General features: G+C 44.9%; 1 protein-coding gene across 3 annotated transcripts in view; it reads left to right on the forward strand.

Annotated features, from left to right (window-relative positions):
- Positions 1–27703, forward strand: part of HIVEP3 (HIVEP zinc finger 3) — a 245792-nt gene that overhangs the window by 193726 nt on the left and 24363 nt on the right. For all 3 annotated transcript variants that reach the window (XR_014158298.1, XM_081868619.1, XM_081868620.1), the window contains exons 6-7: positions 1131–1276; positions 23472–23647. Coding sequence is in view for 2 of the 3 variants with exons in the window: in XM_081868619.1 (XP_081724745.1) it covers positions 1131–1276; positions 23472–23647 (322 nt within the window). In the remaining variant the exon portion in view is untranslated. The remainder of the gene's footprint in view (positions 1–1130; positions 1277–23471; positions 23648–27703) is intronic.

The raw sequence follows: 27703 nt of genomic DNA on the forward strand, positions 1-27703 counted from the left end.
AATCATAGCGTTACATGACTGTCCTGGAGAAAAAGCTGTGTTTGGGCTATTTTCCAATGAGATGAAAAGAAGATCAAATGCTTAGAACCACTTGGGGGTCCTTCAAAGAGGGATGTTTGGGGTATGTTTGGTGTTTTTTTTTTTTTTGTGGGGAGGGGGTGGTTGTGTGCTGGACTGGTTAACTTCAAAGCATGCTAAAGGCATCGCTCCAGGACGAAAATTTAAATGAAATCCAGATTGCTTTTGGAGAACGGTCCCAGCAACTTAACCAGATTCATACCTGACTTCCTTTCTTCCCTTGTCCTGTAGAAACAGTTATCTAGCTGACGAGGGATTCCTGGCCACTGGGGATCCTGTTCTACCCTCCCACCTGATTTCCCAGGGCTTGACTGGTCAGAAGGTTTTGATTCTTAGTGCCAGGGAGATGCTGGGGTGTGTGCTCATGATTCAGCCCCATACCCATTGGTCACAACTTGTTCCAGAGTCACCCAGTGCGTTTAGTGCCTGAGTGGAGACCTGAACCCTGATCTACCAGGTCTTAGTCCTGCATGCTTATCATGACAGAAGTGTTCAGAAATGCCCTGTCCCTTCCCGCTTCAAGCACTGAATGAATGCTTGAACAGTTATCCATACAAGATGTTCATGGAGGCTGGGGACAGACTGTCTACCTGAAATTTGGGAAGGAGTGGAGAGGAAGGACTGGAGTTCAGTCTTGAGGCTGGACAGTGAAGGTGGGAGGTGCAGAACTCACTGCACAATAGAAAAACTCGCAGCCGCTCTTGTGTCCAGTGATCTCCTGTACGACTCCTAAAATGCACAGAGTCATGCAAGCCAAGCAGAGTACTCAGCCCACATTCCTCAGCTTCTTTTTATGCAACTTTAAAGCAATTGTTCTGCCCCATTGCTTGTTCCCACCCACCCCATGCAGCTCAGACCAGTAGCACCAGGTCTAAAATGAGAACCTTCCAAAGCAGGTTTAAATCTTACACTTAATTATCACTGAAGTTAGGGTGGCTGCTGGGTTTCCTCCCCCACTCTCCAGAGAGAGAGCCTTGTCCAATGTGTCTGTCTTTGGTAACAAGCCTTTGGAAGAATAATAAAACCGTTACTTTCATCCTTTGGCGAGGTAGGTTCACCTGCCTTCGCTCCTCCCCAACGAAGGTCGAAAGGACGAAATGAGAACTGAAAAGGAAGAGGAGAAAAGAGGAAAACCAGAAGACGACATTCCCATATCCAAACGAGGGGAGCCAGCCCGGATCAAGATCTTTGAAGGAGGGTGAGTATTGTGCTTCGCACTCCATCTCCCATTGTGTCTGTCTGATGGAAAGCTGTCCTCTTGAAAGCAGCTTGTCAGTAAAAGATGCCACATGGAAGTCGGCAGGGAGTCAATCAGGCCTGGCCTTCCATTGTTTCCTTTTCCAAGTCTGTCCATCGCCCTTAAATTCTCTTTGACTTTCATTATCTGTATGCCAATGGAGTAAGCACTGAGTTTCAAAAGAGTTGGACAGAAAACATGTATCTGTCATTCAACCCTTTGCCTATAGAAATTCTGGAGAACTGTGTTGTGAAGGTGCATTGTCCCTTGGCAATTTTCCCCAGAGCATTCAGTTTGGACTGAATTCTTTTAAGCATCATATTGGAAGAAGCTGAGAGGACAATAATCTCAAACCTTAGAGGCAGATTGCATTTGTTCACATTGCCTCTTCAGCCCAGATAGCGCAAGCATCACACATCACCGACTGCACTCGTGGTCACCAAGCTTCCACACAAACTTGTGCGAAAACATACACACTGGATTGTGCAAGACATCACACATCTTTTATCCGGACTTTGGGATAAGGTCCTCTCAACCCTCCTCCACCCCTAGCAAACTTCTAAGAGCATTTGCACAGTCCAGATGTTTCCACACATCATTTTTATTCTCTGGATTGGGGTCCTATCTGTCCCAAAGTTTATCAATTTTATCGATAGATATAATCCAAGAGTGAGGAACCTGTGGCACTTCTGATATTGTTGGACTACAACTCCCATCAGCCCCAGTCACCAAGGCCAATGGTCTGGGATGATAGGCTTTGTAGTCTGACAACATCTGGTGGGCCACACGTTCCCCTCCACAATATTTGGTGTTCATTTCTTCTGAATTATCAAGAGTTTTGATTTGTGCTCAAACTGCAGCGATATGGAATGGAGAATATAGACACCCTTAAATAAATCCTTAAGCCCTTCCCCACAATTTTAGCTATATCAAGGCCTCCCTGTAGCCAATAAGGATGTGCTTACTTTTACTGTGCCTAGTTATGGAATTTGTTGCCACAAGATGTGTAATGGCCACCAACTTGAACAGCTTTAAAAGGTAACCACATAAATTCATGGGGAATAATGAGCTGTCTTGATAACTATATGCAAATCTCTAGGGTCAGAGGCAGCAGGGCTACTGTTTCCCAAGGAGCAATAGCAAGCAAGGGCTATTGTCTTTCTGTTCTGCTTGTGGGTTTCCCAGAAGCAGCTGGTTGGCCACTGTGTGAAACAGGATGCTGGACTAGACAGGCCTTTGGTCTGATCCAGGAAGACTCTTCTTATGTTCTTCTTAAACAATAGATAAAGGTGCTGCCACTCAAGGTTAGGGACACACACACTCCGCATGGTTTAAATTCAATACTGGTTTCTGCTTTAACACCCAAACTTCACTTGTAAATCAGGATGAGCTTTTTTTGTTGAAGAAGGAGGGAAATTATCCAAATGCTGATTTTCTGCATATATTTTTAAAGAGGCTATTGTTTGGGGCGCTGTTGCAATATCAGAAACATGGAGTCCCTCAGAAACACGCCCCCCCCCAAATGATATTGCTTGGAATAGCCAAGCCAGAGGTCAGCAATCCTTTTGTGTGTGTGTGTTTGTGTGTGTGTGTGTGTGTGTGTGTGTGTGAGAGAGAGAGAGAGAGAGAGAGAGAGAGAGAGAGAGAGAGATGGGTGCCATGGTTAACTGATAAAAGCAGTTTGATTGATTGGTTAACTGATAAAAGCAGTTTGTTTGATTGATTAAACAGTTTTGATTAGCAGTAGGGAAGGATTGAGCTCAGATTCTGAGCTCTTGAGCTCAGATTCAGGAAAGCAGAATCCCCTGACTGAATCTGGGTGGATCATGAGTCAGATCAGTTCATGGATCACCAAGAGTTGTGCGTTGCCTCCTAAAAATGTCTTCATCTTTTAAACTTTTCAAAATAGGGCCTCTGGCTACCCAGGGCTTCTTGCTGCTGCACACTTTGAGCACAACTACATTAAGACCTGCTCAGCGCACCGGCACTGAGTCCTTGCCATATTTGTTCTTAAAGCAAGCAGTGGCAAGAAACCCTATGCAGCAGCTGCTAGGGGTGCCAACTTGAATAAAATATTGGGGAGACCGAGGTTAGCCCCACCCTGCATAATCAATCACATAATGTGGTGCACTCCATTAGAACAGCAATGCCCATCAACTTTGGGGGGCAGACCCCTCAAATATTTTATGGGGGGACCAAAGTCCTCTCAGCCCCTAGTTGTTGCCTTCTATGGTAGCTGCACCAGGCCCTGGGCCTTTGGGTGCCCTGTTTAGTGAAGGAAACATTATTGGAGGACCAGGGACAGTGCATAACCCTTAGGCCTCCTCACATGTTCTTATTAAAAAAAATCTGTTTCTGTGCATATAGTTTTTTAAAAATTAAATTCCATTAAATATCTTCCTGGAAAATGGAAGGGGACAGACTTTTTCTCATCCCCATGCCTTACTAGGACATTCATGGGTCTGTCCATTCCTACTTTGATTGATTTTAAAAAGTGTTCTTGATTAACTGGACAATACTTATAGATGTACAAGTACCATAATTTTAATACAGGTACTTATAAAAAACTGCAGGTAGCAAGAACCATTTGGGAAGCAGCGTTTCTCCTTCTCTCACATACACAGGATGGAATTCCTCTTCTATGGTGCTGCCTGCTATAACATATTTGCATGTAATGGGAAAAGTCTGTTTTTTCATTTCAGAATTCTTGTTTTCTCTTTATTAATTCCATTTCCACCCTGCCTTTCTTCCACGATGGGTATCCTGTTCTTCTCAGGGTGGGCACTCTCAGGGAAAGTGGAAACCATTATACTGAATTTCTTTGAGACAAATAATGGCAAGGCAAGTTGTTTTAAGAAGAAGCTAGGACAATGGACAGCTCCCAGTGGCCCCTTACTGGCTGAGCAGTGGGAAGAAGATCTCAGCAAAGATCTGAGACCCCCTGAAGACTTAAGAAGATGGCTCAAGTCTGTTTACTCCACCACCTTGGAGGAGTTGACTGTGCTGTATTAAAGGGCCCCATTCTGTAGTTGCTCCCACTTGTGGAAGAAGTGGGATTAGTTTTGAGAAAGGGCAAGTAAGAGGTGACAAGATAGAAGTTTGTAAAATTATACATGGCATGGAGAATGTGGATAAAGAGAAGTTTTCCTTCCTCTCTTATAATACTAGAACTGAATGATGGAAGATTCAGGGAAAAGAAAAGCAAGTATTTTTTTATGCAGCCCATAGACAAACCTTGGAACTTGCTCCCGCAAGAGACAGGGAGAACCACCAACTTGGATAGTTTTAAAACAGGATTAAATAAATTCAGGGAGGTTGTCAGTGGGTACTAACCATTATGGCTATGGTTATGTTTCTGAATGCCAGTTGTTGGGAACTGCAGGTGTTGCTGTTGTGCTCATATCCTGTTTGCAGGCTTCTCACCGGTTTGAAATATACTTGGAGTTGAGTGTTGATTTCATGCTCTTTATTTCAGTTCATGGTAAACAGTAAGTGAGTGCTTTCTCCCCAAAAATGCAGGATACTGATTCACTTCCTCCTGGAGCCGGATTGGGCGGCTCCTGCAGACCAATCAGGTTGCTACCTTCTAGGATCCTACTGCCTATTGTTCTAGGATCCAAGCTCAGTACATAACAGGGTTCTAATGCAATATCATTAGGGACTCATTCTCTAAGTCTGAGGGAGGTAGAAAGGTTACATCCTCAGGCCAGGAAGTAAAAACCAAGGCAGGGGAGAAGCCCATGCCCTGTGGATTCTCTATAAGAAGGAATTCCAAACTTGCTGCCTGATTTCAGGTCGACTGTGTTCAAAACAATTGCACATTGACAGGCCTACAAAGTGCCATTGATTCCAGTAGTAGCTTTGCTTGAATTCGAGTGAAGAGAGAGTTGCAGCCTGAATGTTTTATTCCAAATGTGTCTGGGGGAAAGATATTGGAACATTGTAGCACAACACTGATGTCATTCTGTGTAACTCTAGGTTTGTAGTTTGTAGTTTTTTGTTTTAATGTTGCTTTTGGACAAGTAATTGCTTGAGTTTTCCTTTTGTGCTTTTGAATTATTATTCTTTCTTTTTGTGTGTGTGTCTCCCCTGGAAACTGTTTGCAACCCCTGAGCTGCTCCCAAATATCATGAAGGCTTTACTTTCCAATTTCTTACCCAGATGGAGGCATTCCATTGTGCACAGCCGGTTTATGCTGCATGCATCAAGCAATGATACATGACAGACAGCTCTCTCAGAAAGTGCTTTGAAGAGCTTGTGATAGTTATTGAAAAGTTAAAAATAGCTGCAAGATAAATCCTTTCCCCACCCCCCCACCCCAGTCACTTGAAACACCAAGATGACTGCCGTTCAATATGCAATGTTAGCTGGAAAGACTATCAACCCACACTGGGAAGGCTTCATGGTAGAGCACATGCAAGGAAAAGCAGTGGCAGATTTTGGACCCTGAAATTTCAGCAACGCCCTATGAGATGCTAAAATTTGGTGTTCCCGCCTTTTGTGCTCCATTGAACATAATTGTTGCAGCACCCCCTATGGTGCCAGCACCCAGTGTGGCCAAACTGGTTACTCTACCCTAAAACTACCTCTGCAAAAAGTCCCAGGTTGTTTATGTTGTTAATTAGACATACATTTCCAGTTTGTTAATTTCCAGGTAGCAAATGGTGGGACAGATATTTTACCTGAGAGCCATTGCCAGTCGGAATAGGCCAGGGATGGGACATCCTGTGGCCTTCCAGATGTTGCTGGACTCAGCTCCCATCACCCTTGACCATTGGCAGTGCTGGCAGGGGCTAGTGGGAGTTGGAGTCCCCAGGATGCAGTGATGGCCACCAACTCTGATGGAGGACCAGACAAATGCATGGAGGCAAAGGCTATCAATGGCTGTTAGCTCTGATGGCTGTGCTCTGCCTCCATGGTCAGAGGCAATAATGCTTTTGAATTCTGTCTAGTTTTTATTTAGGAACCAATTGAAAACTGCATATGCTGTCTCAGATATTGAAGAGACAATAGGAATAAGGACCCTGTGAAGTTGTCCAACATAGTTTTGTGGGCTTAAGAGATTTGACAAGAATTTTTGCGAGCTATTTCTCTGCAGTCATCTATTGGGGCCCTTCTGGTGGTACCACATACACCAGAATTTCATTTAATGGTGACTCAGGCGAAGTTCTTCAGTGCAATAACACCTACTTTGCATAACACACTGCCCATTGAAGTTCAACAGCCTCGGACATCATAGACGTTTCATTGGATGCTAAAAACTTTCCTGTTTCTTCTACTGGCTTTCCTAGAAGGATAAGCTGACTCATGGTCAGTATCAGATTTCCTTTGGGAAACCGCTCTTACGTGTTGTCTTTTTATTTTTGTACAGCGCCGTGATATTTGCTAATGGTTAGTGGTCTGTAAAGTTTCCTGATCAGTAAATAAATGACCAGTCAATTTTGCTTATGTGAATTGGTGCTAGCTGGAATAGCTGTATACAGCTTTAGCCCTCCATACTTAGAGAGAATGTTCCCTGACAATATTTTTTTGCCATCAGGTGTTGACCTTTTAAGGCAGAGTTAGAAAACCTGTAGCCCTCCAGATGTTGTTGGACTCCAGTACTCAAGAATGGTGAGACTTGTGATCCAACAACAGCCGAGGGTGAGGCTACAGGTTCGCTGTTCCTGTTTTAATAGCAGAAGACTTATACAATTTTTTAAAACTCTTTGTGCGTAAAAGCATAGTCTAAATGGGAGAGAGTAGACAGCCAAAAGACTGATAATTGAAAGTATTCTGAGATTTATTTTATTTTTTAAAGAGAGTTGATGTCTGAAACACTTCGCAGAATTGTTTGCTTTAATACGAAGGACACACTGGTAAGTTATATTCTTTTTATAAATATGGGCTTGGCTAGGAAAGCAATAGAGCGGCCTGAAGAACTAAGCTATCTTCTCTTCCCCACCTCTCTTAAAATGGATTAGATGAAACTTTTGTTCCTAATAAAAATAGCAGAAAATGGAGCAGACAGCATAAAATTAGGATGGCCTGTTATGGAATGACTTTTTATTTTATTTTATCGTGATAAAATATTTCAGTTGTCCTTGACATAAGTGGGCAGACAATACAAATCAATAAAGCACTACTCAGCTGGATGCGAGCTATCACCAAGATTCATGAGATTTTACCTAATTTGATCCTTCAAATTGATGCTTCAAATAGATGTTCTGTGCTGTTAAAAAAAAAAGTGATGCTTCTCACCAACAGAAATTAATGTAAGCTAGTACTGTATATTAAAGTGTTCTGTGCTGACAATATATTTGTGAGTCTGGCAAATCGCCGATTCAGATGGAGAAGTCTCAATCTAATAGACTTAGGATGGGTATTGTATCTTCCTCTCTTTCTCCCCCCCCCCTTAAATAAAAAACTTATGGTTTATTAAACCTTGGTTTCCCCTTGCATCTTAACCAGGAAACCATGATATAATAAAATAGACTGAGACTTAGTTTAGTACCCAGATGCTCTCCTCATCTCCCTTTCGCTGTTTGTTGAACCCCTGTTTCCCACCACAGATGAAACAGAAAACTGTGATTTAATGTACTACACAGAGAATGAGCATCATGCTCCCATGCTCTCCTCTCTCCTCTTTCTCACTGCAATGGAAAACTTCTGGAGTTCGTTAAGCCTTGGTTTCTGATTATATCTGAACCGGGAAATCATGACTTATTCTTGTACTATAATGTGGTTTCATATCCCGGATTGAAGCCCAGGAGTGAACCAGTTTCCCAGGGAAGCAGTGGCGGACCTACATTTTTGAGGCCCTGAAGCTTAAACTGTCATGTGGGGGGTCCTTCACGACCAACGACGAGGTCTGGGAAACCACAGTTATCTTCTTCAATGGGGTTGTTCCATGACAGATCACAACACCTTTACAACATCTGTGCTACTGACACTCAAACTTTGGGATGTTTGAAACGTATGCAAGAACAAAAATCAATCAATTTGAGTCGTGCTACTCCAATTGGGTCTACTAAACTCCAGATTTTTTTAAGCAATGTGGTCTAAAGTTTCTTCTGGGCTCCCTCTGGGATTAAGGGCCCTGAATCGTAAGCTTCCTAAGTTTCATAGAAGGTCCATCCCGGCTAGGAAGTTAGGGTCTCTGGAAGCCTTTTGTTACAGTGCAGAAGAAAGAGAGGTAGCCTACAAAGAGAGGTAGCCTACAAACACGCTACTTGGCCCAAAGTTCAAGAATTAAACCTGCAGTCCTATACACCAAGGGAAGCCAACACAGAACCTTCGAGATTGTTTTGGACTACAACTCTTTGTGACTGATGGTGAGGTATGTTGGTTGCAGTTGTAGTCCAGAACATTTGGCGAGTGCAAAGTTGGGGGAAGCTGCTCTAGACCTTTTTTTGCTGCCATATAAAATTGAAATAAACTTCTCTGTTTAGAATATTGGTATGCCTGAGGTTTTCTAGCCTGTCTTTACCATTCCGGAGTCACAGGCATGATAGATGAGTCCATTTTAATGGAGGCCAGGCGTCTGGAATAATAATAAAACCTCCATATTAAGATGAAGTTTCAGAAGTCCCGGCAGACATAGGGATTGGAGACCTTTCATGTTATTGATTCTGTGATGCAATCCCTGCAACGAACTGCGAGGAAATGCTTAAGAGGCCTGGCCATCTGCAGATTTTAACGTTTGCAGCTTGTCCTGTACAGATGGGTATCTTATAGCAACATGAGAAGTTGCCTTATAGCAGCTCAGTATGATCGGTTCTGACTGGCAACTGCTCTCCAGTGCATCGGGTCTTCTTTTTTATTTGGACCTGCACCTTAATATATGTTTCCTACCAGAGCTGGCAGGAATTGAATCTGGGGTGCTTGCTAAAAGTCCCACATTCAGCCCTGGCATTTTCAGGTAGGACTAGAAATGTCCCCTCCTTTAAGTTCTAGAATGCTGCTGCCAGTCTGCTTCCTGGTTTCCCAGATTTTTATATAGGAGGGCTCTCCTTCACTCGAGTTGTTTAAGTAGATGGATGCTGTGGTTGTGTCCTGCAGTGAGCAGGGGCTTGGACACCACGACCTCTAAAGTACCTTCCAACTTTATGCTTCTGAATATTGCCTCTTTCTTTACCAGGTGGGTGAGTGTTTTGGTTTGTGTTTCATTCTTGCACCGACTTTCTTCTGCTCTTCACATTATTTAACCGGTCAGCGTTAGCTATCTCCTCAGCCTGCTTGCGAAGCAGTAGCTGTCCCTTCAGAGCAGAGAGATCACTTGCAGATGTTTTCCATCAGAGCATGGAGGAACCCGTGGTTTTTTGAGGCTTATGGATTTTTTTGACATCCTCGTTTAAACAAACAATTTAATAACTGGAATTATGTGGTTTTTCAGGGTTTCCAAGAAGCCAAACTGTTGTGCCGCCCGTCTCAGGTTCACTTGTCTTGAATTCAGTCCCATGTCTTGTACATGCCAGGAGATGGATTTCTGCTTTCCATATGCTGCTTCTAAATGTAATGGTTAGAACACCTCCATGTGGAAAAATTCTCTGGAAGGGGATCCGACAGGGGGGCGGGGGGGGGGGTTGAGAAAGATTTAGGTGTGCATGTGAATTTTTGCAAAACGCTTTCCATTAAGTGCTTACCATTGGCTGGTCTTTTCCTTTTGCCACTACTCATGATGCAACTTACCATGAAGGGCAGTGAATATCACCTAACCCCCTGGCCACCATTGTTCACTAATGCTTACTTGAATTGTGCAAGTCTCACAAATGTGGTGACCATTTTATTTTTTTTAAAAAAATGTGTGTTTCTGTGTGTCATTTTGCAACAACCCCACTTCCAACCATGAGTTCCAGTTTTAGTTGGGAGGCAAATGAAGACCCTGGTTATCTCCAGACAAGACTATTGCAACGAACTCCACATGGGACTGCCTTTAATGATAGTTTGGACATTACAGGCAGTGCAGGGTGCAGCTTCTTGGTTGCTTGTGTTCGTCAAGCAGTAGGAGCATGTAGCACTGGTCCCATGCCAGTTGGTTGCCCATGCATTTGTGGGCCCAGTTTAAAGTGCTGGTTCTTACATTTGGAGCCCCAAATTGTTCAGAATCAGGTTGTTTGAAGGGCTGCTGGCACCTGTAAAAATTATATCCAGTCCTAACATTAACAGTCCTGCTCATCGACCCGCCATTAAGATCCATCCTGTTGATGTGCACAAGAGACAAGGCCTCTTCAGTGGTGTCACCATCATGGTGGAACTCCCTCCTATGGGATGTGTATTTGGCTCCCTAATTGACTGTTTTTAAATGGACCTTCAGGACATGGCTGTGCCAATCTGCTTTTCACTGAATAATCATGCTGGCATTCTGAAGCTGTGATTTTTTAAAAAACTATCATATTTATTTATTTATTTGGAATAAATTTGTGGGGGTTTTTTTTATGCAGCTAGCTTAATTAGTCGTGTTTTCAGTGTATTTATTTGTAAACTGCTATGAGACGGGCTTCTCTTGCCTGGAAAGAGAGCAGATAACAATGATTTAAATCGAACTATGGTTTGTCCAAACCAGGATGGGAGTGGAGGTACACAAGCATTCCACCCTTTGACCCCCAAATGAATTGGGGGCCCTTCCAGCCTTCCACTTGAACTTAGAAAACTTTGAAGGGATGTAGGGGTTGAGGTTTACATAAACGCTCCAGAGGGGCATGATTCCCAGTGGGCTGCCCGAGAAAGGACTGGGTGCAGTGGCTGACTGCCCACTGCATTTCTATGCTGTCTGCAGAGGAGATGACCGGGGTGAGGGGAGCTTGTCACATCAGGAGGGGGCTTCTTCACCAGCCAGATTGCTCTCTGCCTCTTGGCCTCCTCCCTCTCCTGCTTCAGCCTCTGATTCTGACTCTCCTTGCTCACTAAACCTTGTTACCTTCATAGCTCCCACCACCTTCTCCTTCCAGGCTTCTCTCTTCTCCCTCTGACCACTCATCATCATCCCACCAACAATCCCTGGGGTTCTTCCCTTGGGGGTTCCCCATCTGGTGCCTCCCACCATTCCCCTGTGTCCGTGACTCTGGTTAACCTGGGGCCAGTCACTGCTTCTCAGCTCACACTGCCTAGCAGGGTTGTTGTATGGATAAAACGGGAATGTGGAGAGAACCTGTACATTGCCTTGAATTTCTTGGAGGAAAGGTGGCATAGTGAATATAATGCGTAAATAAAAATTGAGGCAAGCAGTCCACTTGAGATGAGCTGTCCTCCTCCCTTTCAACTTCACAGTTCCATGATTTTGCTCAATGAAACTGAGCGGGACTGTTTGCCACCTTGAGCAGCCTGACTCAGTTTCTCTGGAATCCCTTAGAGGTGTGGGAAGGAGTGTGGCGTTTGCCCTCATATGTGTGTGACATCATACTGGGTTCATAGGGAAAGGGTTAACTAATTGTAAAATGACTAACCAATAGGAACCCAAGGGGAGGAGTTAGAGTTAGAGTTAGAGTTGTTAAGAAGTCAGTCTAGAGTTAGAGAAGAGACGGAGAAGATAAGTCTGTGGGTTGGGCTAGTCTGATGTGAGAGAGTGAGAGAATCCGTTAAGAGGAGTCAGTCAAACAGTTGAGATATTCAGTCAGAAGGTATTAGGAAGGTGTAGACTGGTAAAGAAACTAAAGTTAAGAAACTGCCAAGAATATTATCTGAGAAACCATAAACTTGTTAATACTTATAAAATAAACTTGCTTATTTGGTTCAATTTTAACAACTGTCTGGACTCAGTGTGTACCCAAGAGTAACGGGTTGGTGGCAGCGGGGAAGCGAGCACAGAGGTGGCACAGGGATCAATAAACCGTTAAACGTCCAGGGACCCTGTGTGATCGCCACAAGGAGGAAGAGGGATTGGGTCGTAGCAGGTGAGGCAAGGAGGGAGGGGGGGAAGTGGTGTGGAAGTCCCAAGGCACCTGTGGTGAAACCAGGTTAGCTGTGACCTCTAATGTTCTTCCATTGGAAAGAATGCATAAGGACTGTTGACTTCGCAAAATCATTTTTAGGAAAAAATAAATGTGAGCCATTAGCTCATTATAAAGATGTATTGGAAGTTAAGGGGAGGGAGAAGACTGTAGCTGCTGGAATGTGGCTTGTTACTCTTGGTGAAATTATATAATGTTGTTGTCCCCCTGTCAAGCAGGAGGTTGTCTTCTTCTCCAGCGTGTGTTTTGTCGTGGGTGACAGCCGTTCCCTTCTATCCCTGGACAACCCAGAACATGTCTGGGTTATGCAAGACGTCAGGAGCGATAGTGGCTGGTTGCTTCTGCGTCAGGCAGCCTCTCTGGGCCTGTGTCACTAGGGCAGCTGAAAACTGTTAACATGAAGACTCCCATCTGGAATTGTGAATCTGGTTCGCAAACTGTGGCTTCATTCATCTGGCTTCTGGCTAGGCCACAGATGCTTCTGTCAAGGCAAATCCCTTCTGCACAGATGACAGACTCTTTGTGTGTGTTTGTGTGTGCGTGTGGCTGCTCTTGGTGACTGGGAAAGGAGCAGATTTCGGGGAAGAGAATATCAGGTGATTGCAAGATTGCATGCTGTTCCATAATGCAAGATGAGCAGATAACAGGCATCTGCCCTGCACAGGGCAGTTCTTGGGGGACGTTGATCGTCTACTCGTTTTGCCTCTACACCCGTTTCTCGTTTGTCTCTCCACTGCGGATGAGAGGAACAGCAGCAGCTGAGTGGCGAAGTTCTTTTTTTTTTTAAAAAAAATAATATTTATTAACATTTCCAAAATAATACAAAAACAAAAGAAACACAAAAAATAACAAAAATACAAAAATACAAAATTGAAAACAATTAAAAACAAATAGAATTTCCATTACTTATTTTCTATTAACTTATTTCCCAGACCTCCTCTCACCTCCCCTTTTTGCATTCCAGTTCAAATTATTAGCTCAGCAAATCCTTATTGTAACTTATTATAACTTATTATAGCTTATTTCTCAGCCTTTACATTACAGCTGGTAACCACTTAATTTCTGTCCAACATCATTCTAACATCCACTGAGTAGTGAAGTTCTTGGTCCTGGGTTCAATCCCCAGCATCTCCTGGTAGGGCTGGAAAAAAACACTTTCTGAAATGGCAGGGAGTTCCTTTCCCCATCAGTGCAGAACAGCCTTTCCTAGCTTGGGCCACATTCGTGCCATACATTTAGAACACTATGGTGACACTTTAAACATTCATATCTTCCCCCAAAGAATTCTGGGAATTGTAGTCTGCTAAGGGTGCTGAGAGTAGTCAGGAGACACCCTTTCCCTTCACAGAGCTACAATTCCCAGAGTACCTTGTGTTCCACTCTGGGAATTGTACCTGTGTGAGAGAAATGGGGATCTTCTAACCCTCCATACCTTTAACAAACTACAGCTCCCTTGTTTGCCATATTTTGAATCACATCGGTAAATTTATTTATTTATCGGTATTAATTTCATTAAATTTATATAGCACTTGATTGTAAAAACAACAGCAACAACCCTCAGTGTGTTTTACTGAGAATAAAACAGTAAAATTATCTGTAAAAACGGTTAAAAACAGGTTTTTAAAACATCCTAAAATAATTAAAGTTAGCAATAAGCTAAAAGCACATTAAAACATATGTCTGCATTCTACATATCTGGGCAAGCTTGTCTAAACAAAAATGTTTTTGCTTCTTTACCTTTTTGTCACCAATAAGGCTTGCCCCCATCGCTTCATTTTGTGAGAGTTGGGTTAATGTGTCTCCCTGAAGCTGAATGGGAAAGCTTCCAAGTGGCAATTTCACAGCCCCGCTAAGACCTCACTGGGCAGCTGGCTAGACCCCAGAAGCATTTTTTTCCCATCACTGACCTGGGAATTGTTTCTTGCCTTCCTGCTCACTCAGCAGTCGTGCCCTTCCAACGTGCGAGATCTGCAAGGGATTCCATTCCTGTTTTGTCAGGTTTCCCAGCTGCTTGCGGCTCTGCTCTTGCACGTGGGTGTGGTATAGCATCTGGGAACAGACAGTCTGGCAAAATTCCCTGGCCCTGGGGTTCCCTGTCTGCAGGAATATGACCTGCTCCAATTTGCATCGGAGAGCAGTCGCTTGAGAACAACCAAGTCTAATGGGAAGCTAGGTAAATGTTGGTGTGGATGGTTTTGGGGTTTCTGAAGAACAACGTGGTGCCAATTGGGGGGGGGGGGGAGGAAAGGTCACATTTTACAACCGTTACCTCTCAAATAAATGACCAGAATTGGAGATAATGCAGAGACTTGTATATTTTTGGGCTCAGAAATACAAGCCTTTGAACTTGTGACGCTCACCCCAAAGGCAATGTGAGCATTATGTCCCCAACGCTTCTCACTCAGATTTTAATTGGAACTTACTGGAGTAAATACTGCACTCCTTTCCCTCCCAGCCAGCCATACCCCAAATCTTCACCCTCCACACTCTGATGATCCTTCAAGAGAGCACATAACACAGGTCCTGAAAGACCTACATTGGCTCCCAGTATGCTTCCGAGCACAATTCAAAGTGTTGGTGCTGACCTTTAAAGCCCTAAATGGCCTCGGCCCAGTATACCTAAAGGAGCGTCTCCACCCCATTGTCCTGCCTGGACACTGAGGTCCAGCTACAAGGGCCTTCTGGCGGTTCCCTTGCTGTGAGAAGTGAGGCTGCAGGGAACCAGGCAGAGGGCCTTCTCAGTAGTGGTGCCCGCCCTGTGGAAAGTCCTCCCATCAATTATCTGACTTTTAGAAGACATCTGAAGGCAGTCCTGTTTAGGGAAGTTTTTTTATGTCTGATGTTTTATCTTGTTTTTAATATTCTGTTGGGAGCTGTCCAGAGTGGCTGGGGAAACCCAGCCAGATATGCGGGGTATTATTATTATTATTATTATTATTATTAATAATAATAATATCCCTTTCCTACTTGCCCACTTAACTCTGCATCTCCAGAGGTGGTGCGAAGTAGAGGGAGGGCAGTCTCTCCCTCTGTTCTGTTCCAACTTAAGTAGCCCTGGGAAATGTAATATTCCCAAGGACACCGAATGGCCTGATTTTGTGATGTGGTGCAGAGGGAATGGCTCAACTTAATCCAACCCAATTCAAGCCTGGGAGAGCTTCTTCATTACCTAACTGGGATAAGTGAGCCCCAGTGATGCATGGCTCTCACCTAAATGGAGGAACACATTGCCAGTTAATTTTAGTTCAGTGTCTACCTCTTTCTGCCAAGGCTAATGTGGAGGTTATCACAATTCAGTCCCTGGCATCTCCAGCTACAGGTGGTGGTCTAGAGACCCCTGTTCCCTTGTTTCCAGTGTGGTGTAGTGGTTAAGAGCGGGAGACTCGTAATCTGGTGAACTGGATTCGATTCCCTGCTCCTCCACATGCAGCTGCTGGGTGACCTTGGGCCAGTCACACTTCTCTGAAGTCTCTCAGCCCCACTCACCTCACAGAGTGTTTGTTGTGGGGAAGGAAGGGAAAGGAGAATGTTAGCCGCTTTGAGACTCCTTCGGGTAGTGATAAAGCGGGATATCAAATCCAAACTCCTCCTTGCTATAGTGCCCAGAGTGGCTTAACAGTCAAGCCCTCTTCCCAGGGATTTCTGGGAACTGTGGTTCTCTGAGAGGAAAACGGGTGTCCTAACAAGTTAAATAACTACATCTCCCAGGATTCTTTGGGGGAAGCCACAGCTGTGGGATGGTACTGCTTTAAATGTATAATGCAGATCGGCCCCAGGTTGAAATGGAAGCAGACCACTCACAAACTAATGCAAGGGTGAGGGGGGCACCTCTCTCTCTCCCTCTGTCCTTATTTCTTGGATGGGGGGATCTATCAGGAGTGGCATGCAAGGAGTGGGTGGGGCCAAAACAGCAGGTGGCATGGGCTGGGTCAGAGCCCAAAGTAGGTAGGATGCCCTCTTTCTGTTTGCTACCTCCTTTTCCAACCCTGTTCTGCCATATTTGGACATCATGGGAAAGCCAAACTTGTTCCAACCAGAGAGCCCAGAGCAATTGGGGAACAGAGAGTATGTGAGTCCTAAGCACGGCCAGGGCATGCAACTGTGTTTTTCACCGTGGGTCTCCAAAGCACTTCGCTCTGGCTAGATCAGACTCCACCCTTGTGCATTGTGTTGCTGTATCAAAATGCCCCCAGTGGCTTTTTCCAAATGAAGCTGAACCTTTGCCAAGATTGTCCTAGTCTAGGCTATTTTTGCTGGAGCAGGATTGATCTGCTTCTAAAACTCTCTCTCCTTACCCCCCCCCCAATGTGATGTCTGTGTCTTGCTTTTAAGTCTGTTGGCAGGAACCCAGTCAGCCACAGCTGTGCCACAGCCTTTCTGCAGAATCGCTGCTGGTTCATGAGAGCACAGGGTGCCAGGATCTTCCTTGACATAGCAAATTCTCATGAAAACCAATAAACCACGTTTAAAAAAAAGAAAAGAAAAGAGGATAGGAGAAAGTTTGCGGCCTGTTGTCTGGCAAATGCTCTTATTCTTGGCCAGCTGGGGTTGCATAATGATTAACAGTGCAATCCTAGACTTGTCTACTCTGATCCAAGCTCTATTGAGTTCAATGGAGCTTACACCCAGGTAAGTGAGTATAGGATTGCAACCAAAGAGACTGAGTTATGAAGCAATACCTCCCTGGTTTGAAACTCACTAGATGACCTTAGGTCAGCTGCTGCTATCTGCAGCCTGGGGATTATATGAGACTTTTGGGTATAGGGCAGTATAGAAAATAACTAACTAACTCACAACACCAACTCACTTTACAGCAGGCATAGGCAAACTCCGGCCCTCCAGATGTTTGGGACTACAATTCCCTAGCTAACAGGACCAGTGGTCAGGGATGATGGGAATTGTAGTCCCAAACATCTGGAGGGCCGGAGTTTGCCTATGCCTGCTTTACAGGTTTGTTTTAAGGCCCTACTGGTGTTGACGGACTACAACTCCCATAATCCTTGACCATTGGCCATGCATGCTGGGGTTGAGAGGAGCCAGAGTCCAACAGCATCTGAGTGGAACAGGTTCCCCATCTGTGCTGTAAGACATTCACGTGAAACATTCTGAAGACTTAAAAGTACTATACAAATGTTAAGGGTTGTTCTGCCAATAATAATAATAATAATAATAATAATAATAATAATAATAATAATTATTGTACCCCACCCATCTGACTGTGTAGCCCCAGCCACTCTGTGATTATTAATGTTTGTAAACTTTAAAATGCTCACTTTTAAGTAGCCTTAAATGTAGCAACATTTGGAGGGCTCTAGGTTGCGGAAGCCTGCTTTAAATATATTCTATTTAAACTTAATGTGTTTAATGTGTTTAAACTTAATGTGCCTCAACATGCTTCCTCCTTTCCACTTAGCAATGGTTTGGTTTGGCTTAGCATTAACATGCAAACTGAGGATGCTTTCTGATTGCACTTTATTTCATTTTCCTGACTTTTCCTTGCCTTATAATTTTTGCCTTTTATGTGATGTTTTACGTGACGTAAGTTTCACTTCTGAAACTCTTGCAGAATCCAATGCTTATTTTCATGTTACTTTCTCCCCGAACAAAATATGCTTGCAACCCTGTTAACCCAACAAATTGTGGGAGTTTGTGCTGTGATTTCCTCACAGTTTCCATGTGTCATGCCACTCCCACTCACGTGCCAAAAATTGGCCCAGTATCCCAGCATATGGTTCTTTCCTCCTGCCATTTTCATGAGTGAATCATGGGGGAACAGAAGCACTCGTGTGCAGAGAGGGTGACGCATCATAGAGGGCAGAACTTCAATTATAAAAGACCCCAATTCCACAATACAGCAGGTAATGCAATGTAAAATAAACAGTGGAAATCGTGACAGAACCACTACCATTGTACCCAGGAAGACTCATGCAATAATCTCCACCTGAGTCACACAAAACTCTTCTTTTTCAGTACAGCAACAGTTCTGCATGACATGGTTCGAACACCACCTTTTCTTCTGTAGTCAAATCTAATTGTGTGCTTTTAAAATGTTGTTTTCCTTTAATCCTTGTTTAGTCATGCACACACATCTTTCCCACTTTTCTGACCACAGAATAAATGAGCTGGAGAAGGAACAGCTCTTTTTAGTAAGGCCCAGATAAAAAAAAACAAACGGCAATGCCAGGAGATGTTGTCTGTTGATAGCACTAATGGAGCTGACACAGGACTCCGGCATAACAAAGGCATGGCTCATAAAGGGTCCATGTCAGAGAGTAATTACCAGTAATACAAGAACAAGGCAGCTGTAAATGGAGTCCTATGATTGATTGCCAGGGGGCAAATGCCTGAGCAGGAGGCCTTGCATGATGGTTGAAGCAGGTTCATTGAGATGTAGGCAGCGGCTGTCTCATTCATTCATTTTATTTTATTTTAATGTCTGCGTTGCTTTTCATTAAACATTCTAGAGTGACGCACTGTGAAAAGGTTAAAGACCTTCCAGACACGTAGGATAAATCCATTCTAAAGATTCCTTAAGTGTAAAAATATAAATAAATGGCAGCAAGACTGTCCAGTGTCAAAGGTTCACCTTTGTGGAGGAATGCGGTGGTACCTTGGTACTTAAACTTAATCCATTCCGGGAGTCCGTTCCACTCCCGAAACAGTTCGAATAGCAAGGCACGGCTTCCGATTGGCTGCAGGAGCTTCCTGCACTCATGTTGGAAGTTCGGCTTCTGAAAAACGTTCGCAAACTGGAACACTTACTTCTGGGTGTGCGGCATTTGGGAGCTGATTTGTTTGACAGCTAAGCCGTTCAAGAACCAAGGTACCACTGTATAGGTAAACGTAAAGGCAGGGGTGGAGGAAGGGGGGGTGGGCGAGGGCCACCCTGGGTGTCACCACTGAGGGGGTGACAAAATGGCGGGCGGCACTCACGGTGGGGCCTGCAGCATGCCCGAGCCACACGTCTCTCCTGGGAATGACATGGTGGCTTGGGCGCCTGCAGGCTCCGCACTGCCCCAAACAGTCTGCCCACCGCCTCCCCCTCATCTGTAGGCCGGCTGAATGGGAGGAGGCAGGCAGACTCCTCGGAGACGCCATGGAGCGTCCTGCCCTGGCTTGCCCTGTCCTGCAGGCAGCTGGCCCTGCCCCTGGGCACAGGGCACACGCTCCACCCCAGGCGCCCAATCAGCTTGCTCCATCGATGGGTAAAAGACTCCTGGATGGTTAAGTCCAGTCAAATTTGACTATGAGGTGTGGCGCTCATCTCGCTTTCAGGCCAAGGGAGCCGATGTTTGTCCACAGACAGCTTTCCGGGTCATGTGGCCAGCATGACTAAACTGCCTCTGGCACAACGGGACACCGCGACAGAAACCAGAGCACATGGAAACACCACCACCCCATAGGAGGAGTGGAGGACAACCCCTTTAAGCCCCTGGAGGTTGCTGCAGCTCAGGTTGCTGAGGTTTTAGGTGGCTCAGGCTTGGACTACCTGCCCCCCCCCCCCGCCCCGTGCCTGTGTGCCTCTTTCCCCGGCTCGGGCTGGCAGCAGATCGGGCTGTCCTATTTTTTGCTCTTCAAGATTTGGCAACCCTATATTTCTCAGATAAAAACCCTACAACCAGTTTTTATCTGAGAAATGTTGGAGGGTGTGAGATGGGTTCTTGAACTCTGAGAATGTCTCTTGCTTGACAGGATAGAGGGGGATGCGCGAGTGTGTGTGGAAACCAGCCACTGTCACATGACCCATAGCAAGTTCGCTACGAAGGAAAGCAACCCCCAGGATGGAAAAAAAGCATCCCATCCTTGCTATAGGCCCTTCAGTGCAGGGGACTGGAGGATTCTTTCTGAGGAGATGTTGGGCAAGTCTGGGAAGATTTGCGGGAGAATTAGTAAAAGAGATGTAGCCAAGCTTCATGGCTTATTTGCCAATGTGGCTGCATCTCCTCTATACATTTAAGGTACCATTATACCATTATACTTTTATTATAGGGATGTGGGTGGCACTGTGGGCTAAACCACTGAGCCTCTTGGGCTTGCTGCTCAGAAGGTCAGCAGTTTGAATCCCCACAGCAGGTTGAGCTCCTGTTGCTCTATCCCAGCTCCTGCTAACCTAGCAATTTGAAAGCACACCAGTGCAAGTAGATAAATAGGTACCGCTGCGGTGGGAAGGTAAACGGCATTTCCATGCGCTCTGGTTTCCGTCATGGTGTTCCGTTGTGCCAGAAGTGGTTTAGTCATGCTGGCCACATGACCTGGAAAGCTGTCTGTGGACAAACCCTGGCTCCCTTGGCCTGAAAGTGAGATGAGCGCTTCAGCCCCATAGTTGCCTTTGACTGGACTTAACCGTCCAGGGGTGCTTTACCTTTTTTTTTTTTTTTTACCTTTTACCTATACTACTTTAAGCAGTCAAGGTTTCCCCGCAAAGAATCCACGGAATATAGTTGGTTATGGGTGCTGAGAGTTGTTAGGAAATTCCTCTTATGAAGCTACATTTTCCAGAGTTCTCTGCGAAGGAAGATTTGTTGTTACACCGCTCTGGGAACTGGAGTTCTGGGAGAAAAATAGGGGCCTCCTAAGAGCTCTCAGCACCCTTGACAAACTACAGCTCCCAGAATTCTATAGGGAAACCATGGCTGTTTAAAGTATCACCACAGTGCTTTAAATGTATGGTGTGAATGTGGCAGTGCCTGGGTGGAAGTTACCCTGAGAATTTTGCGCAGGCTTAGTGAACTCCTTGGACGAAAGACTGGGGACAATTGAATGAATAAATATCCTTAAGCCCTGGCTGACATTTGCTCTGGGTTTTTGTTTGTTCGTAGCCGCCTATTATACTAACATCCCATTTGAAATAAATTTACAACTCCTCCAGAAATTATGAGTTGCATTCATACCTAGCAATTATACCTAGCTTTATTGAAAAGTATTGGCTTTAGGGTCTGCTTTCTCTCTATCTCCTAGTGTCTGACATATCTTTGACATTTACTGGTTGTCTGTTTCCTTGTCTCTAGTAAATACATCACTTGTAAACCAAAACTCAGCACAGAGTGAGACTTCCCCACTACCACCCTGTCGGTGTGATTTTTGAAGGTTACTTGGTTTTATTAGCCAATATATTTCATCTAGTAATTATGAGTGTTTCAATTTGATTGTTGGGAATGCCGCTCCTTTTTAAAGGCTAGGATGGGATAGGATGGGAAAGGAAAGGTTTGAGCAACTCCTGAGATGCATATTCTCTTTCAAATATTTGGACACCCAACTCTATTGAGATTGTTGGCCAAAGTTGGTGGTGATCTCTTAAATTCAAGGAGGCCAAATGATGTTTTTCACTCTGCATTGAAAGCAGGAAAATGGTAGGAAGCAATTGCTCACATTTTTTTTTGCTAACGGCAGCCATCAACTGCTGTGCCATTCCTTTCACGAAAACTGCCAAAATATAATGTGCCTGTTTGAATGATGATTTGGGCAAGGGAACTTGAATTGCATGGTATATCTCAAGAGTGGGGAACCGTTTTTTCAGCTGGAGGGCCGCATTCCCTCCTAGGCAAGCTTCTGAGGGCCAGGTGCCAGTGGTGGGCAAGATCAGAGGAAAAAGTGGGCAGAGTAACGAATGTGAGTTTCCCCTTTATATGGCAAACAAAAGAGCCTTATTTTCACATTAAACTGAACTCAGGTACAAGTTATCTCTATGCATGTATGAGTATACACTTTTTGATTTGTACAGCTCAATTGTTTGTATACACAGCTACGTGGACCGTACGTTCATTGAATGTAACATGCCCCGCAGAGGGTTGGACTAGATGACCCTTGTGGTCCCTTCCAACTATCCAATTCTACAATTCTGTGAGCAACCTTACAGTAAAAACAGTGTGTATACTGTTGATATACACTGTTTATATAGCACAAACACTCAAACAGCTCTATCCACCACCCAGACAAGCAAGAAGCATTATCAGAGTTCAGGAACACATTCCAGCTATGCAAAAAACACTTGGGGGTGAAGCAGGACCAAGGAGGGGGCATGGCAACAGTTCCAAGAGCCAGATAGAGGTGCCTGGAGGGCCACGTTGAGTCCCTGGGCCTGAGGTTCCCCACACCGTCTTAGCTCAAAGCTAACTATGTTTACAGGTCTGTGATGTCTTTCCCCGATGCTTGAGCTTCCAGCCTAAGGTTACCAGACGTTCCCATTTCTTGGGGACAGTCCCTGGATTTACAAATCAGTCCCCATACAAAATCCATTGAAGTTGAAAAGTGCCCCCGGATTCATTGGGAAAAAATCTGGTAACCTTATTCTAGCCGTAGGTGTCAGATCAGCATGCCTTTAACATTTAGGCGTTATTCAGAAGGTGATGTGGCTGTTAGAGTAGAAAGTGTTCTTATATTGCATGTGGCCAAATGAAATTTGAGGTGGCAGGTGTTTGTTAGGAAAGTGAAAGGCAGTAGTTTAGTGCTATAGACCTGTGTGTGCAATCATGGGCATGTTGTTCCTATTCTGCCAGGGAGACCAATTTGAGCATTCATTTAGAATGCTTTTGATCTTCTTCTTCCACGGAGGTTGAGTTGTCCCATTTGGTTCTTCCACTGGCAGGTTTTTTCCTTGATAACTGAGCTTCATGACTGAGTGCGGATTTGAACCCAGTCCCTTTGATTCTAGGCACACCAATTCAGGGATAGTCAATGCGGTGCCTTCCAGAAGTTGTTGGATCCTAGCTCCCATTAGTGTGACCAGTGGTCAGGGAGGATGGGAGTCCCACACTGCTTTGGTTGCCCCTGCACAACTGCTACGCCACACTGGCTTTCTCCAAAATGGAAAAGAAAGGAATTTGCCCAAAGATTGGCTCTCTCCATTAAGAACATAAGAAGAGCCCTACTGCATCCAAACAGCCCAATGCATAGGGGAAGCCCGCAACCAGGACTTGATCACAACAGCATTTCTCCATTCACTGTCCCGCCCATTGAAATGAATGGAAGAGCCATAGATCAAGAAGCGCTCCATCACGCCAGCAGCTCATGATGCTCAATGCTCCCTCCCCACAAAACAACAACAACAACATGGAGTTTCGTTTTCCCTTGACTAAACAATGTAGTGAATTTGCTAGCCGAGACTTTTTTTGTCTGTGGCTATGAATGATATGCACTGGGTTTTTGTTTAACTTTAAAGGAGGCTTGTTACGTCTTTAAGGTGGGAATCTTTTTTTATTTCTGTTACCATGACACCCTGTTGCTCATAGGTACAAATCAAACGAAGAGTATGTGTATGTGCGAGGCCGTGGACGAGGGAAGTATGTATGTGAGGAGTGTGGAATTCGCTGCAAGAAGCCCAGCATGCTGAAGAAACACATTCGCACGCACACAGACGTCAGGCCATATGTCTGCAAGTACTGTAACTTTGCTTTTAAAACCAAAGGTAAGCACCGGCCAGCTCCACGCTCATCTTCTTAGCACATTTGCTTGCTAGTTGACATTCTCGGCAGGGCTGGGGTGGGGGACGACACCAGTGCAACAGGAAAGGATGCTTGAAATCCTTTGAGGAACCTCTAACTTGGCTGAAGCATGCTAAAGCAAGAGTATGTAACGTGCTATTTTTGCCAGATGGCTTCTGTCAAGAGTTTGCCTGCGGTGTGGTATGAACCGTTCTTGTGCTTTGGCAGAAAGGAGGGTTTGAGCCTTAATTGTGGCTAAAACACACACACACACACACACACACACACACACACACCACCATCCGATATATTCCACGATTGATTGATTGATTGATTGATTGATCAACCAACCAACTAGCTTCAAGAGTGAAGGTGTTTAATAGGGTGTGATGGGGGTTCCACTGAGTTCCCTCGGGGCTGATGAGTGTATCTGGTGCTCTTAAAGCAGGGGTCAGCAAACTTTTTCAGCAGGAGGCCAGTCCACTGTCCCTCAGACCTTGTGGGGAGCCGGACTATATTTTGAAGGGGGGGGGGAGAGAATGAATTCCTATGACCCACAAATAACCCAGAGATGCATTTTAAATAAAAGCACACTTTCTACTCATGTGAAAACACCAGGCAGACCCTGCAAATAACCCAGAGGTGCATTTTAAATAAAAGGACACATTCTACTCATGTAAAACACACTGCTTCACGGACCATCCACAGGCCGGATTTAGAAGGCGATTGGGCTGGCTCCGGCTCCTGGGCCTTAGTTTGCCTACCCATGTCTTAAAGCCTTCCTCCTCCCTCACCCCTTACTTCCCTTGTCTGCAAAAATTGTTCCTCCAGAGACTTTACCCCCCAAAACAAATGTGCTTTCAATCCAAAGCCTGTGGGATTGCCAGCTCTTGGGAATGTTGGGTCTCTTCCCACACACCCCATTTTAAAGCTTCCAGCTCCACAGTGTTTCGTTACAATCTCACTTTTCATTTCCTTTTGAGCTAGGGAGGTTCCTCCTAATCTTTCTGGCAGAGATCAGCATGTCTGGGCTGTAACCCTGAGGGTCACAACTCCAGAGGGTAGGAAATTGGGCCAACCCACACAACTGGGATTTAAAAGGAAAAGTCAGAATTATCGGGTGGTAGCCAACTTAAGTTTTGTGAAGAGTAGACCCGCTAAAATTCACGGACCTAACTCAGGCTGCTTTCATAGCATACATTTAGAAATAGTGTCAGGCCACTTTAAACAGTCATGGCTTCCCCCTAAGAATTCTGGGAGCTGTAGTTTGTTATGAGTACTGAGATTTGTTAGAAGGCAAATCTCAATTGTCAGAGTTCCCTGGGAAAGAGGGATTGACTGTTAAACCACTCTGGGACCTGAAGCTCTGTGATGGGAAAGGGGGTCTCCTAACAACTCTCAGCACCTTCAACAAACTATAGCTCCCAGAATTCTTTGGGGGAAGCCATGACTGTGTACCATAGTGCTTTAAATGTATGGTGTGAATGTGGCCTTGCCGTGTTCATTAATTTCAATGGATCTACTTTGATTAGGACTAATATTGCATACAACCCACTATTATTTACTGAGCATAGCACCAGCCAGCATATTGTGCTCATAGTGGTCTTTGTAAGCCAAGGGACGTCTGTGCAAGCCCCATCATGCTCAGGGACATAAAGTTCTCCTTTTAGTGGGACATAAGCAGGACATGTTTCCTGCGAATTGTTCCAGCTGCAATGACCATATAGCGGCTTAGTCATTCAGTGGAGTCATCCACCAGGCAGTTCTCAGCATTGCAAACAAATCCTGCAGAAAGTGGAATTTGGCCTGGTGTTGATGTTACACCTCGAGTGGAATTGGAGTGGATTTTCAGCAGGGAGAGTGGAGGAGCTGGCAGGAATCAGTTACAGGTTCTGGCAGGTAACTCTTGTGTTGGGCTTTGGCAGAGGCCTCTGGGTGCCAGCTGGCATTGACGTCCTCCACCAAACTTAGAAGGCCTTGCCCAGGATATCAGGGAAAGCTACAGACTCCAGTAAAAAAGAAATAGAAGCTTCATTTGGACAGAATCCAAATGGGGGTGGATGAAGCTGTTGTGGAAATTTGAGTGTGCATTATTATCTGTGGATCTTCTCCACTGGTTCTATCCTCAACCCCCACTTCTAGCTATGAGGAGTCATACCTCAGCAAGGAAGGGCCATGGCTCAGTGATAGAGTATTGCGTTGCTTCCAGAAGCTTCCAGGTTCAATCCCCTGCATCTCCAGGTATGGCCATGAGAGATTTCTTCTCTGAAATTCCAGAGATCCACTTCCAGTCAATGCAGAGAATGTTGATGGCCAACAATTTAACTCAGTATAAGGCAGATTCATTTTTTTCCATGTTCCCAGTGCTAGAGTGTGCGCTTTATGTGCAGATGGTCCCAAGTTTTTGATTTCCAGCTGCTCTTTGTCGAAAGATAGCAGAACTGAGAGAAGCTTCTGCCTGAGACCTTGGGGGAGGTATTGCCAGTCAACAAGCAGACTGCTAGCCTAGGCAGAAGGAAGTCCTGACAATTTCAAGGTAGCTGCACCATCGTCATATTCCCCACCACCATCAACTGTTGGGTAAATCAGTAATATATGCACCCTTGTCCAACATTTTCCATGTGCGAGAAAACAGAAAGGCATCCATGTGCTCTGATCTAGTTTGCTTTCAGGTACTTGAGTTCTGATGTGGGAACTGTGGGGATGTTCAGGGATGCAGGAGAGGGTACATTGTTTATTAATATCCTTCCCAACTTGCGCTAGCAACTTCCTTTACTTAGCAGAGTTTCACATTCCCCTTTTAAACGCACAATGGATAACTGGTTGCAGGCTTCTGTAAGCCCCTCACTATTAGGTTCCTGGTAAGTTCCCTTATATCCCACAATCTTGTATAAAGTATAGAAACAAAGTTTACTCACATTCAGTTCACAGTTGGATCCCTGAAGGCAGACTTAGTTACAAAGTATATACATGTGGGTCTATCCCATATGGGGATAATCCCAGTGTCGTCTGTTGGCTGAGAGCCAACAGAGCATCTCTAGCTAGAAAGCTGCTCCAACAACAGAGGAAGTCAAAGAGAGGGAGAGTGTTGTGTGCCTTGTCCTTTTGTTACCTGGACCGGTAAGGTCATGCCCCCTCTAGTCACATGCAAAGGAAGTATGTCCCAGCCAGGAGGAAACAGGAAGTTCTTGACTGGGTGGACCAAACATTCCCCCACAGGTCCACTCTAGGAAAACAAGGAATGTTGTACTTGACTGCTACTTATGTATCCCATCCCACAAGTACTGAGTTTGCCACCATTCACTTTAACAGAGGGTACAGATGTGCAATCTTGCCCCTGCTCCTGTCAGCTTGGAAATGTGCAAAGTAAACCAATTGCATGTTTGGAATTGGCTCCCCACCCCCTCCTGCCATCTCTCCTTGATTCCTCAAATACTCTTCTCATCAGCCTTCTTAATTCCCAACACCTTTCCCCTTAAATACTTGCTGGCCGACAGGAGGCACACTGGTTCTGTACAAGAAGAAGGAAGGAGGAAGGCTTGCCCCTTCCCTCCTGCCTCTAGATGTCCTAGCTATGTTCCATGACACTAGAGAGAAGGAGGGAGAAAGGGGAGACTACCCTTTTCCTCTCTTCTCATGCTCCACTGCACTGAAGGTGCTGCCTAATAAGACTTCAAATGAGGAAATGGATTAAGGGTTCGCAGTGTAGGCAGGTGGGGCGGGAAAGCAATATTTAGTCCCTGGCTTGGATTTTAATCTGAGCCAGAGAATAACTCGGTGGCTTGTAAATCCTTTGAAGCTCGAATTATGAGCCCCTGAAGCTCTAAGATGAACCCAGAAATTGAAAGCTTTGCTGGCATCTGTAATGGTGGGTTCTAATTTGTGAATGTAAACAAACGCGTGTATCGATGGAGTCCCTCTCTTGAAATGAATGGGGTTATTCTTATTGGTAATTTATCTTTATGCACACATCAAAGGACACAGTGTTTTGGATCAGAGTCACAGCTCCTACACTCAGTCTAAGCCATTGAATGAATGAC

Source organism: Podarcis erhardii (assembly GCF_964252035.2).
Source record: "Podarcis erhardii genome assembly, chromosome: 7".
NCBI lineage: Eukaryota > Metazoa > Chordata > Lepidosauria > Squamata > Lacertidae > Podarcis > Podarcis erhardii.